At 39.3% G+C, this 12,995-nt stretch overlaps 1 protein-coding gene across 4 annotated transcripts in view; it reads left to right on the forward strand.

Annotated features, from left to right (window-relative positions):
* The first annotated feature begins 6 nt into the window (after positions 1 to 6).
* Positions 7 to 12,995, forward strand: part of LOC129722260 (uncharacterized) — a 266,897-nt gene continuing 253,908 nt past the window's right edge. Inside the window, exons 1-2 of one of the 4 annotated variants that reach the window (XM_055675576.1) lie at positions 7 to 430; positions 1,078 to 2,338. In XM_055675576.1, coding sequence (XP_055531551.1) covers positions 2,282 to 2,338 — 57 coding nt within the window. In that variant the 5' untranslated portion in view covers positions 7 to 430; positions 1,078 to 2,281. Of the gene's footprint in view, positions 431 to 566; positions 977 to 1,077; positions 2,339 to 12,995 lie in introns of those variants that run through there. The other 3 variants (XM_055675577.1, XM_055675578.1, XM_055675580.1) reach the window with 3 other exon arrangements.

Raw genomic sequence — 12,995 nt, forward strand, 5'->3', positions numbered from 1 at the left:
AAGTACGGGAAAAGTTCGGAACAAAGTGAAGATCCTTGTTTGGCGCGGTTTGTTCTCGCCGTCCGTCTCCACGTCCAACTGGAAAAGGGAGGAAAATATTTTAACGTTTCACGCGAAAAATCACCAACTGGCACAGAACGCAGTGGATTTCCAGAGTGGTACGTGGTAGCACTCCGGTGTGCATTGTTGTAGTCGGGATTGTCTGCGAATTGAGATGTGCGCCGGTGATTGTGGGCGAAAAAATCCTAACGACATTGAGTGAAATCGAGAGAACATCATGACGGTGCTCTAGGTGCGAACGAAGAGCCTCTTCAGTTCGAATGAAATTTTATTTATTCATGTTTTGTCGATTTACCTTCGTTAGGTTATTGTGTGTAGAAAAGAATTAAATATTGAATAAATTGCTGATAATACTTATCACGGTGGGAGGGTGAGTGGTTGCCGATTTTGAGCTTGCTCATCTTGGGGCTGCAGTCCGCCAACGCTTCCGTTCATCAAATCATCCTGTAGTGCTGTTATGCTTCCGGTAGTCCATAGGGGCAAGGTTCCGACCGTCAATCGAACTGGCTGGACGGTTAAAAGCTTTCATGCGGCTCTCGGTGTGTGTTTGTGTCCTAATGGGAACATTAGACTGCCACCACTTTTCCAACTCCTCGAACATCGAGCTCGAGATCATGTGCTATCAGGACCAGTGCCGGAACTAATGCATGTCTATGCGGTCTCTACGAGAACTGTTTTCAATAAATTAATTAATATAGGTTCTGATCTAATGGGAATAGTGAACGGTAGACGGACAGGGTGGCAATAGTACGCAGTGGAATGTTCCATTGGAGGAATTTGTGATGGTTTGAAATGTAGCAGCATGTGATATGAGAGAAATTGAATAATTATGCGGTCTCTAAATGATGTATCTATCAATTATCAATTAAACTATTTGCTTGAGATATTGAACCTGAATGAATTTACACAATATAAGGTTATTTTATAGCATAATCAATTAAAGAATGATTGTTCAAAAACCATATCATAGTTGTTACATTCTGTCCATCTCCAACTTAATTTTGTGTGTCTTCGCAGGTAGATAAATACTATACAAGTTCTCAGTGAAGTAAAGAGTGCCAAATGTATTGTGTTTGTAGATCGACAAATATAATAAAATAAAAAAAAGCTGACAATAAGTGATAAACATAATCAGCTACAGTACAACACAAAAATTAACCACCAGCTGATTGCAGTTAGTGAAAAATAGAAGAGAAGTAAAACGGTGTTTCATGCAAATTCGAGCTTAATGCAAACCTGTGCCAAAAATACGTAGCCGTAGAAGCGTTGTCTGTCGGAAGTTTATTTCGACTTCATCGCCACGAAGAAACCACCGGTAGTGACAGAGAGAAACATAAGACACAAAATAAAAAAAAGTTAATCACCGTCGTTACACCCGTCACCGGTTGACCGCGGGAAGTAAATCCCACACCTCCGAGGCCATCCATCCAATCTGGATAGGATTTTATATACTCGGCGCAGCCGTCCAGCACGAAAACAAAACAAAAAAAAAAGATCCGATCCACCGGAAATAAAGTCCACGGAACCGGGTGCGCTTCGGCAACGCGGCCACAGGACGAATTTCACGCTTCGGCTGAATCCGGCTGTACGGGGCCAATCAATGCCCGTGCTTTGGGCCACTATCAGATTCCGGAATGAACTGCCAGCTCAGTGAATAATTGATTTCGGTCTCATTTATTATTAACGATGTCTGGACTGAGCTATCGGGAAATGTTTATTCCGAGGCAGTGCGCGTATTCGCTTAATTAAAATCCAAACAGTGGCAGACCGGGTAGTGAGTGAGTGAGTAAGGGCAACAGGGGCCCAACAAAGGTGACGTAAAAAGTGTTCAAATTCAGCCCAGTTGACCCTTCGGGGAATGGTAGTGGACTGGTGCTTTGTGATGTGTTTGATGGATTTGGAGCGCCACACAAATTGAGCGTCTGGCTCCGCAGATTGTTCTTTAAGCCGTCGTAACTCACACAGCAGCAGATCGAAAAAGATACCTGAATCCGAAACGAAAACAGTGTGCCAAATTATTCGTCGTTGATCCATTGATTGCGTGTGCTAGAAAAGAGCAGAAAAAAAAGTTGAATGATCGCGAAGTTTTACGCCAAGCAGAGCACGTACAGAGTTCGGTAAATGTGGCAGTAAAGTTTCGAAAGCGTAGCGGCGAAAGACGGTGAAAAAAGGTGCCCTTCCCGGATCACGTTCGCAGCCGAAACCGATAGAGAGCAGAGAAATGGTGGATATTAGTTCTATTATCGAAGGAACCGTCAAGTTCCGCGACGGCAAAAAGGTTTGTTCCCTTAGGCCTAATTTATTCCTGATGCTTTGATTAATTGCCATTCTAGATTGACCCAATCTGCGTGAAAAGCTACAAAGACGAATGGGGTTTGGGTTCTGGGGCGGTTAGGGATATCGCTAAAAGCACGAGGGGTTGGTGCATTGTTTGGGGCTAGAGTGTTTTGTTTCAGTTTTAAGTAAAGTCTTAGGTTCTAGAGAATCGAAGTTCTCTTTAACCCCAGTGGCAACCACGAGCCTCGATTTAAGCCCACCGCAAGTTGAAATCGCGAGAGTATTGTTCATTCCTCCCACCGGATCGTACCCGCAAATCAATCAACCGAATGGGGTGGTCACCCCAAAACATGCGCCCGCAGTCTCTTATCGGTGTAAATGCGATGTTGCTCGAAAGCCGCTGGAAATGATTGATGAAATCGGGAAAACATATTCGTACCCACGCCGTCGTCCCCTAGAACCCGTGACCGACATCGGTGACGACCACGGACTAACTGGTCGCGATTAGTTGGACCGCTGGGCAAGATTGACTCCGCGTTGATAAGATCTAGTGTGATTAATTGCAGTGCGGCATACCGCACGTGGTTTTCCTCCGTCGGATGGAATGTGATTCGACAGAATGACTGATATGGATGGCTTAGGAGAGATGTTCTCTGTCCGCAAAAATACCGCAATTAGGCTGAATAATCCGCAACGGTTTATCTCTTGGTTTCGGTTTGACCTCGGACGGAATCCGAGAAGCAGATCCAATGTAAAGTACAGTGGATGGTCGTTCATCATTCATTACTAATCGTTTGAAAACTTGTGTATTGTTATAGATTCATCAACTAATCTGATAGATTTGTAATCGTAGAGTTTGAACCAAAAAAAGGTAATTAGTTACTGGAGCTAAAAATATGGATTGACTATACCATGATTTTAGTCATCCAGATCTTTCATGTTTGCTGTCTCACCGCGGCCATGATTAAGACGTATGTTTCCTGTTTCTCCATTATGATGTTTTTCTTCTGGTAGCACAAGGAAATATTCACAACTATAAAAAATAAATTTTGTATGTTGCCTGGAACACAATCTTTGACAGTTTTTCATGCAACTTTTCGAGCTACAATGCATTGAAGAGAGTGTATGCTGAATTGCATACACCCTTTAATAGAAGTATTCTTAAGTCTAAAACCAAATCAAAACCAAATCAGGACGCTTTACCGTGCCATAAATTTTTTCGCACTGGGAATTAATGTGGGTATCCTATTTAAGCTGAGATGCGATAATTACTCCTAAATTGTTGACCTTGTCGAAAAAATTAATTTGCTTACCCTGGAAATCTAGTTATGGAGGAGTGAGGATAGCTTTGAAAAACAGTATAGCTTTAGTTTTCTGGGGATTAACCAATAAAAGGTTTGTATTCGACCATTCTCCCAGATGGTCTCGAGGTACGATGCTGGCCTACCAAGCTAGTCGTCGTAGGTTCGAGTCTCGTCTCGGGAGGAATTGTTAGTGTCAGTAGAATCGTAGCGCTTGCCCCGCAATTGTCCTGTACACTAAATAGTCGGCTGCGAAGTCTGTGTAAAATAAAGGTCAAGTTCCGAATCGGAATGTAGCACCAAGGCTTTGCTTCTTTTTTATTCGACCATAACGACATTTTGTTCAAGTCGTGGTTCATTTTCCTAGCAGCATCTGGTTGGTTGGAATAATCCGAGCTAGTGTACAAGCAAAGCAAAAATGAGAGTGGACCTAGAACGGATACTTGTGGGACGCCATATAAAATTAGCTGAGCTTAATACACGCAAAAATTCAAGCTTTAATCATCCAATGTGTTCTTGAATTCGCATAGAATTTGCTCTGACTTCGCACAACGAATGCGTGAAACGCTTAACGCAAAAATTGCACAAGAAATACATTGACAGAGATCGAATTCAGAACATGTATCATATACCAGAAATCGTATTGTTTCGGTAAACTTCGGTTTCGGGTAAACGAACAGTTTCGAGGCGCTCAAAAAATCGCTCTTTTTTTTTCACGAGCCGGTGTGTAATAATCGAAATGGCCAATAGCGAGCCTCGTTGCCGCAGAAGTTATTGACGCTGGTACCAGTAACGCGAGACCGAATGCGTGTGAATAAAACCAGATTCATTGTTAAATGCAAAATGTTTTGAACAAATCTAATGTTTTTGTTTATTTTTAATGATTGAATGATGTTTTCAAATGACCTGATTCATGACATTATCAGAATTCGGTGCTAGTTGCACTGTTTTAACGATGCCAGTCTTCTGAACATCGGTTGATGCTTTATAAGTGTAGTGGTTTGGAGATGCGTAATACAATCAAAATGTGCTAGAGCATCAAATGCGTAATGCCCAACGTACATGCGTTGTACTGGTTCCAAATTTAAGTAAACTGAACTTGATTACAGGAAACAGTTTGGTATCTATCCGTAAGGTATGACTTGATTACCGTTGTTGAGAAATCAAATAAAGATGATAGTCAAAAGTTTTTTATGAGCAACACTATGATGTATTATGTACTTACTATGATGTTTCCAAAACCCTGACTGAAAAGATCTGAGAACACCCGTTTCTTGAATGTTATCCGTAGTTTGTGCTTTGATCAATTTTTCAAATGGTTTAGAAAACGCGCTTAAAAGATTCAAGGATCTAATATTTGCGATGTCAGATGCATTATTTCCTTTTTTTAAGGAATTACTTTGACAAGCTGCCATTTTCTGGGACATGATTGTGTTGAACAAGTAAATAATAACTGGCCAGATTCAAGATAACATTATATTAATGAACGCAATTGGAATATTGTTCAGTTCACAAGCATTTGACTTGATAGGAAAAATAGTAATGTGTCAAAAACCAAATCTTTTAAAGTCGTTTTTCGGTACTAGATCAGAGCAAAAATTAGAAATAAAATATGTAGCTATTGATTTCATGTGCCGTATAACCAACATTCTCATTTTAATCGTTTTTAGCCACACCAAGCTTTCTAATATTGTTCCATAGCTGCTGACAGGGAATACTTGTCTTGACTTTACTGCTTTCATACTCGTGTTTAGCCTTGCTGATCAAGTCATTAACAACATTCCGGACACGTTGTGAAATATTTCACGATATCTCTCTGTTTAAGTGATTTTCAATCCATGCTAATTCTAATCACTGAATCCATGCTAATTCTAATCACTGAATGATATTGTTAATCGCACACTTGAGCATTTTATATGTAATGTCTCCATTTTTCATCATTCGTCACGATTGGCGCTGTAGCAATTGTGACCTGGCTCAAACACGACGCTCAACGTCTCTTTAAATCATACGTAACCCAAGTTGCTTGTTTTCGAATCAATCCCAAAGCATGCAATCTTGGCGGGTATCTCCTAATATCGAAGCAAGCTGTACCTGTGTTTGGCATGGATGCTCAACGAGCAATTCTTCCGATTCAGCGTCTTCGAAGGTTTTTGGCCTTGCTTCAAACGGACAGTCGTCACCATCGAATTTATCGGTTTTAAAGCGATGGAACTAATCACGGCACGATGTTTCGGCTACATCTACATTTCCGTGAACTCGTTTTTACTCTTGATGCGCTTTAGCATCATGTTCATTCTTTATATAAACAAAAGATATTCTGATGGGATTTTTTAGATCCGGTTGTTGTAAGGGATGAGTTTGGGAAATGACACTTGAAAAAAGTCACTAGCTAGCGAAATTTAAGCCTCTAGTGCCCAAGCACGCTCTTAGGCGGGCTTCAGTTAAACCACTATATATCTTGGGCACTAGAGGGTTGAGTCTTCTAACTTAAATGAAGCAAACACAATATCATCGTGTACCTAGAACAGCAAATCTTTGCACATGTTATGCAGCTTGATTTCTCTAGAGTCTTATGAATACTTTAAAAATTGCGCAGAGGGTGCTGATGATTTCAAGAAGCTGGGAACTTCAGTCAGAGAAATCTTCCTGGCTCGTGCATATTCTGAATAAAAAAAACACTAATTACTATCGGAGATTGAGTTCATAATCTCATAATCGTTTATCATAATTGATGTTTTATTTTTCAAGAATATGATATTTTGTTTGAGGGACGTTATAAAATTTCAAAACGGATTTCAAAATAAAAAAAAATAACAGCCTATTTTTCAAATGAGAAGTGCATTATGAGAAACTACGCACTAGAAATGAAACAAGGGGAAAGAAAAATGGAAAATGATAAAAGTTAAATGTAAAAGTGACAAATAATAAATGAACAGTGAGAAGTGAGAAGTGAGAAATGAGAAATATGAAATGAAAAATCAGAAATTAGAAATTAAAAATTAAAAATTAGAAATTACAAACTAGAAATTGGAAACTAGAAATCAGAAATTAGAAATAAGAAATGAGATACAAATATAAAGAAATGAAATATAAAAAAATGAGGTAGCGTATGTACGGTTTGTCGTTATGCTGCAATTTGACTATTGTGGAAGACTACAACGATTACAAAACATATAAATGAGAGTTGTATTGACATGCAGTTGGGACATATCAAAAGATTTAATTTTGGATATGCTTCAGGGTTCATCTGTTAGACAAAGGATGTACTGGAGCCTATTCATTGAACAATTCAGAATAAGGAAAAGACATGTATTCAAAACTACGACACAACGACCCCTATATATTATTAAGGGCACAAATCTGCGACATATACCTTAAGACACAAAACAGATGACAAATGTCACTCGATTCGTTAGGACACAGAGAAAGACGATAACGACAACATGATGATTGCAAGATGAGACAAATATAAAAACTAGAGTCCAAATAATTTAATTTATAAGATAAACCGTCCTTGACATTTCAAATCGAGCGAGGTAACTTCAAAAAGGTAGGGAACAGCACAGGAAAAATTGAGAAATGAGAAATGGATTTTTTTTTCATTGTCGCTTATTAACCGTCGGTCTAGTTCCGCCACTGTTATTGTGCCAATCACCGACGCCCGGGGAGGCGACTCCACCCAGGACCCTAACTCACGACCCGTTGATTAACAGACCGGCCCCAACGGCTTTACTTCCTCATGCGATAGAAGGCGTGATTCCAGAGATTTTTCGCCTCAGAAAATCTCTCGGTATCGACTAGGATTGAATCTAGACCAGTTGGGACCAGTGGATCACGCAACCTCACAACCATCGACAACCATATGTCGGCGATGGGATTCGAACCCAGGCGTCGAGCGTGGTTGGCGGAGACGTTACCAACCACGCTACGCCCCCGCTGAGAAATGGGATTTGAGAAATAAGAAATGAGAAATGAGAAATGAGAAATGAGAAATGGGAAATGAGAAATGAGAAATTAGAAATGAAAAATGAGAAATGAGAAATAAGAAATGAGAAATGAGAAATAAGAATTGAGAAACGAGAAATGAGAAATGAGGAATGAGAAATGGGAAATGGGAAACGAAAAATGAGAAATGAGGAGTAAGAAATAAGAAATAAGAAATGAGATATGGGAAATGAGAAATGTGAAGTGTGAAATGAGAAATGAGGAATGAGAAATAAGAAACGAGAAATCAACAATGAGCAGAAAAATGAGAAACGTGGAAAATCAATTGGAAATGAGAAATAAGAAATGAAAAATAAGAATTGAGAAGTGAATAATAAGTGATGGATTTTTTTTCCACATAGTTAACAAACCTGGCATTTGTATGATAAGTGTTGAACGGTATGAATCACATGAATACTGAATAAACAGATCTATCTTCCATTTAAATAGGAAAGGAATCCGTAAAACAAATAAATAATAAAAAATTCAAGAGTTTCACTAGCAAACAGAATACTCCAATTTCAATTGATTTTGAGTAAGTTTCATAATGGTATGGCAATTTGATATTTGAGTCATTTTTTAAATATGTCTTTGAAAATATTGCATCGATTTTAATAAAATTTTTACAGCTGGTACATCTTAAGATATAGTTTATGAGTATACAGTAATCACCCTATTATATAACGCTCCGATTTTGTCTGACTTCAATTTAATCTGTTTCCCGATATTGTCGCCTGGTTTTATCACATCACACAACACATTGAAAGAATGTCAGGGTGAACTGATTCTCTATTTAGATTCAATATTTTAGTACACTTGCACAATTCTGTGTAGAATATGTGTAGAATTCTGAATATTATTCACATTAATAATTAAACCTTTTTGCACAGTGTTCTGCTTTGCCCTTTTCGTGAGATTCATTAAAAAGTGATTCAAATGTAAATTAAAGCCATAATGTATAGCTTAGCTTAGTTCTAACAGTACATATCAATGGTTGCTACTCCGTGATGGGTCCGAGCCACTCAAGATGCACAATGAATCAACTGAAAGAACGAGTGGTGATTCCTTCTCACTGTGCATCATTTAATGACCCGATTTCTCATAGACCAATAACGACGCCGGCCACGTCCTTACAGTCAGGTTGGAATATCTTCGGTTTCGTGCAACACCGACACAACACATAAATTTTCCATTTTGAAATTTTGAGGAATGATCATCTACATATAATGTGAGATTAATAAAAATGTATTATAAAATACAATAAGAAGTGTTAGGGCATATAAAGAAGATCTCGATTGACTGCCTTCCATAGCTGAAATTTTCAAATTTTCAACACAGAAAACACAAAAAAATAGATTCGAAAAACATATGGAATATGTGTCCCTTATATTGTGTTCCCAAAAAAGGGATAAACATTTATGGGACTAATTCATGAATAATTGATGGTTGTTGTTGTGCTCTTTTCTGCGGCTGAACATGAATTGAAATAAGTTATAACAACAACATTGCAGCGCTTGCACAGACGGGTCGCTCCTTTCTACATCTATTCACCACATTAAGTCATCCAAACAGATCATTCACACGTTTACGCATCTACCACAACCACGAACGTTATCGACAAAAAGTGAAAAAATATGAACAGCAAGATACGACGACGATTCATAGGTCGAGCGAAACAGAAACATAGAGTGAGCTAGAGACCATTTTACGAGACGTTTTGGAACTAAATTTATGAATGAAATTTTTACCAAAAGCATGAAACTGCTGGCATAACGAACGTAAAAGAAGCCCTATCATTTAGTAAAATGATCTAAAAACGTTTGCCAGTGTATGTACGGTAGATGTCACTTATCTTCATAAGCAAACGCATAGAGAATGTATGATGAAGATAAAAAAAACGGCAGGAAATAACCAGATATTGCAATCCAAAAACATTTTCATGCACTTGCAGTGCGGCGTAAGATAGGGTGTCGAATATTTTCCACTGGGTATGAGCTCGAATATTAACACAACAAAATTGAAACAATAAATTGTTGCTGTATTTGTAAGAGTCTGTGATCAGCCTTTTCAATGTATTTAGGCTAGTACCATAAAACCAGCTAATTTTGATAATTTTTTGAAAAAATAATCATATATTTATCTTTTAAACGGATCTGCTCCAGGTTTTGTATTTTTAAAGCAAGTACTGGATATACTAGAATGCATGTATCATAACGAAATCCATCAGTGCTGTTTCAACTATGCTATTGATTTCGTAGTTCTGCAACCAGTGAATAGTATCTTCCATGTTAAATTAGCAGTAATAAAAAAAAATCTCAATATTATCACTTTCCTTTTTTTATAACCTCACCCAACACCATCAGAAGGATGATAAAATCAGGTGATCAATGTATTTTTTTGGAGGAATTAATGTTTTTTCAATGATGAAAAATGAAATGTGAGCACTGAACAGTTTGATAAAAATCACAGGTATTTTTGAGTAAGTAATTTCAAAAGTTTACTGAAAGTTTCGAGTTGTTGCTATTTTTTTGTTCAAAATTATTAATTGAAAAAATTATACATCACGAGTTTTAGTGATCCGTTTCACGAATTCTGGCCCCACACTGTTTGTACCAATTTTATTTGCGATTGACCAGAAATGAACATTGGCCAAAAATCGATTTTTGTAGGAATAATTTGGAAATTAGTACTCCAAAAGTGAGAAATATTGGATACCCTGTGAACATTTACATGCACCCTGCTCATACGGTAGAAAGATTTCATAGTTTTAGATTCTAATAACTTATTTTTCTGATTATATTTTTAATTTTAGTTAACGTCACGGGATGGGAAGAAACTTTTTTTCAGTTTAAATGCGTTGAAGCCATGTTCTCATCCAGTTTCGCAATTGCTTTCCATTTTTACGACAGATGATTCATGGCACGTTTTAGCTAACACATCTGAAGCGCCTCAGTAATGTTTTTTTTTTTCATGTGATTCCTATCGAAGATTAACCCTTTTATTTTTATTGCTCTTGCACATGAAACGGTCGATTTACGAGCGAAATGGTACTTGAACTATCGTGTTTAGTAATGCGCAATGGCCTACTTTTCTGTTGCATCCAGTAATGCTGTTGCCTAAGCAAATGGGAACAATTGTGAAACTACGGCGGAATTCTCTTCCCTTCTTTTAAAGTGCAGTACTTGAGTTTGACTTTCCCTAACTACAAACGGTGACTTCGAACATGAACAAAAGATGGCCAACACGCGATGAATCATTTCGCTCGAAATATTTGACAACGTCTCCTTTTTCTAAATTTTTCATTGTTACTCGTTTAATACTAAGAAAAAAAGTTACTGTTTCACGAGTTTCAGCTAGTACGCACGTGCCTAATTGCTACAGATTCTCATCATTCTTCCCCAAAAAAGGCTCCTATCCAGCAGCCTTCAATTATTTCTCCCAGCATGGGAATAAATGAAAGCTTCAAAGTTAGCTAAGACAAGCTTAACGAGCTTTCACGCAACTACCGGCTTCTAATCGGTAGAGATCAAAGCACTTTCGCACCAAGCGCCGTTAGCACTTTGATATGAGCACCATTCCATACAAAGAGCCTTGAATATAGCCGAACAGGATTTTCCCATCTAACCGCACCGACAGACAGTATCGAGCCATTACAAAAAAAAAAACTGCTCCAATTGCATTTGCCAACAGTGAGGGTTGATAGAACGAAAAAAACCTGATTTCCATGGGGAAATGAAAGAAAAACAATCGATACCCTTCAAAACGAAATCATCATCACTTGAAAAGCAAGACCGATTTTGAATCGGCTCCTGCCTTGACCGGTGGTGTCCGCTCCCAGGCCCCCTGTATCGAACCAATTCGAACGAGGATTTTATCCATTTGACACTGCTTCTTCGGTTGCCCTTCGAAAGGACACAGCCTGTGCCCGGCCGATACAGGAGTAGGTGGAGATGAGAAAAAAGTGCTGAAATGAAAATTCATTTCAAATTTCAATCAGTTTCGAACGAATGAGCGCCCCCAGAATTCACACATCACAGCATCACGCGGTATACCGCTCCGTTCGTCCTTCCCTGGGACTATGTTTTGAACCCAGCAATAGGAAACGATTCCGGCCATCGTTGATGCTCATTTCGATGGATCCCTTTGACGTATGTGCGAGCGACTTCCAGCACGTTTTGTCTGTGTGCCAGCTATTAAAACGATGAAAAGGCCAAAGACGATGCATTTCTGGTAAAAAGTGAATATTTCGCTTCGAGCAACCGAACGGCAGCTGGATCGATTGAATGTCATCAGGCGAACCTCGCTTTCATTCTAAACGTGCCGTACGGAAATACTTCCGCTTGCGTACCGTACCTAGTTGCACTATTTTACTAGCCCTAGTTGTGGCAAGGAAAACCGCACCCGTTGACGTCGTAAGAATACAAGGAGCATCTCTCGAGCCACAGACCGCATCCCGGTAGCACGAACTAAAGCAGCAACCGATTCTTCCGGCAGGGTTTAATTATTGAAAATTAATTTCGTTCTGTCTAGATCTCCTAGAGAGTACTTATAGAAAGGCTTTTCTTCGGCTGAGGGATTCGGACCGGCAGAACCCTGCCTTCTTGCCGGGGTAATCATTTATTAATGGTTTGAAAATTTTACCATTTCAAAAGCAGACAAGTCGAGAGCATCGTCAGCTACGGGTTTGTGTGTGGGTGGGCTACCAGCTCTGACGGGTCCCATTAAGGCTAAATGGTGCCCGAGCACGCAGCTGAGAGTGGCCCATCATCCACAACGAAAGCCGAGTCCAAGGATAATAAATGTATAAATTCAGATGGCCTAATCCTGTTAGAAGGATACGAGTGACTGTGGGTGCGGCTGGGGCGAAAGCGTCTGCCAGTCCGGGTGCCTCAATCAAAGCTCTTCACTTTTTTTGCTGGATAGAATAGTAAGGCTCATGTAGCCGCTGCGGTTTGATGAATCATTTCGTTAGGGAGAAAAAAGTGAAAACCAAACCACAGGAGAATGTTTCGAACAGAGGAATAGCAAAAAGCGGCTCGCCGGTTCCGAACTAACGATAACGATAAAAACTAGAAACACAAAACACGTTTGAATAGCCGCAACATTTTCCATCGCTTGAACCATCTTAACCACAGGGCTTAAAACCACAGCAGCGGCCGGCACTTCATCGTCCGGGGCAGAAATTGTGTAATTTATTCGCCGCCCGAATTTGATGTTATTCTACGCATCAAATCTTCGGAAACTGCCCGACAGAAATGTTGAAAAGAGAGTATTTCCCAGGCTGGCCGCAGGACACACCCAAATTTAGACCAGAAAACAAGGCAAAACTTAAGAGCTTCTATGGTTCCGTTTTGTTTTTCGCCTTGCCCC

This window comes from Wyeomyia smithii, chromosome 2 (assembly GCF_029784165.1).
Source record: "Wyeomyia smithii strain HCP4-BCI-WySm-NY-G18 chromosome 2, ASM2978416v1, whole genome shotgun sequence".
NCBI classification, from domain to species: domain Eukaryota; kingdom Metazoa; phylum Arthropoda; class Insecta; order Diptera; family Culicidae; genus Wyeomyia; species Wyeomyia smithii.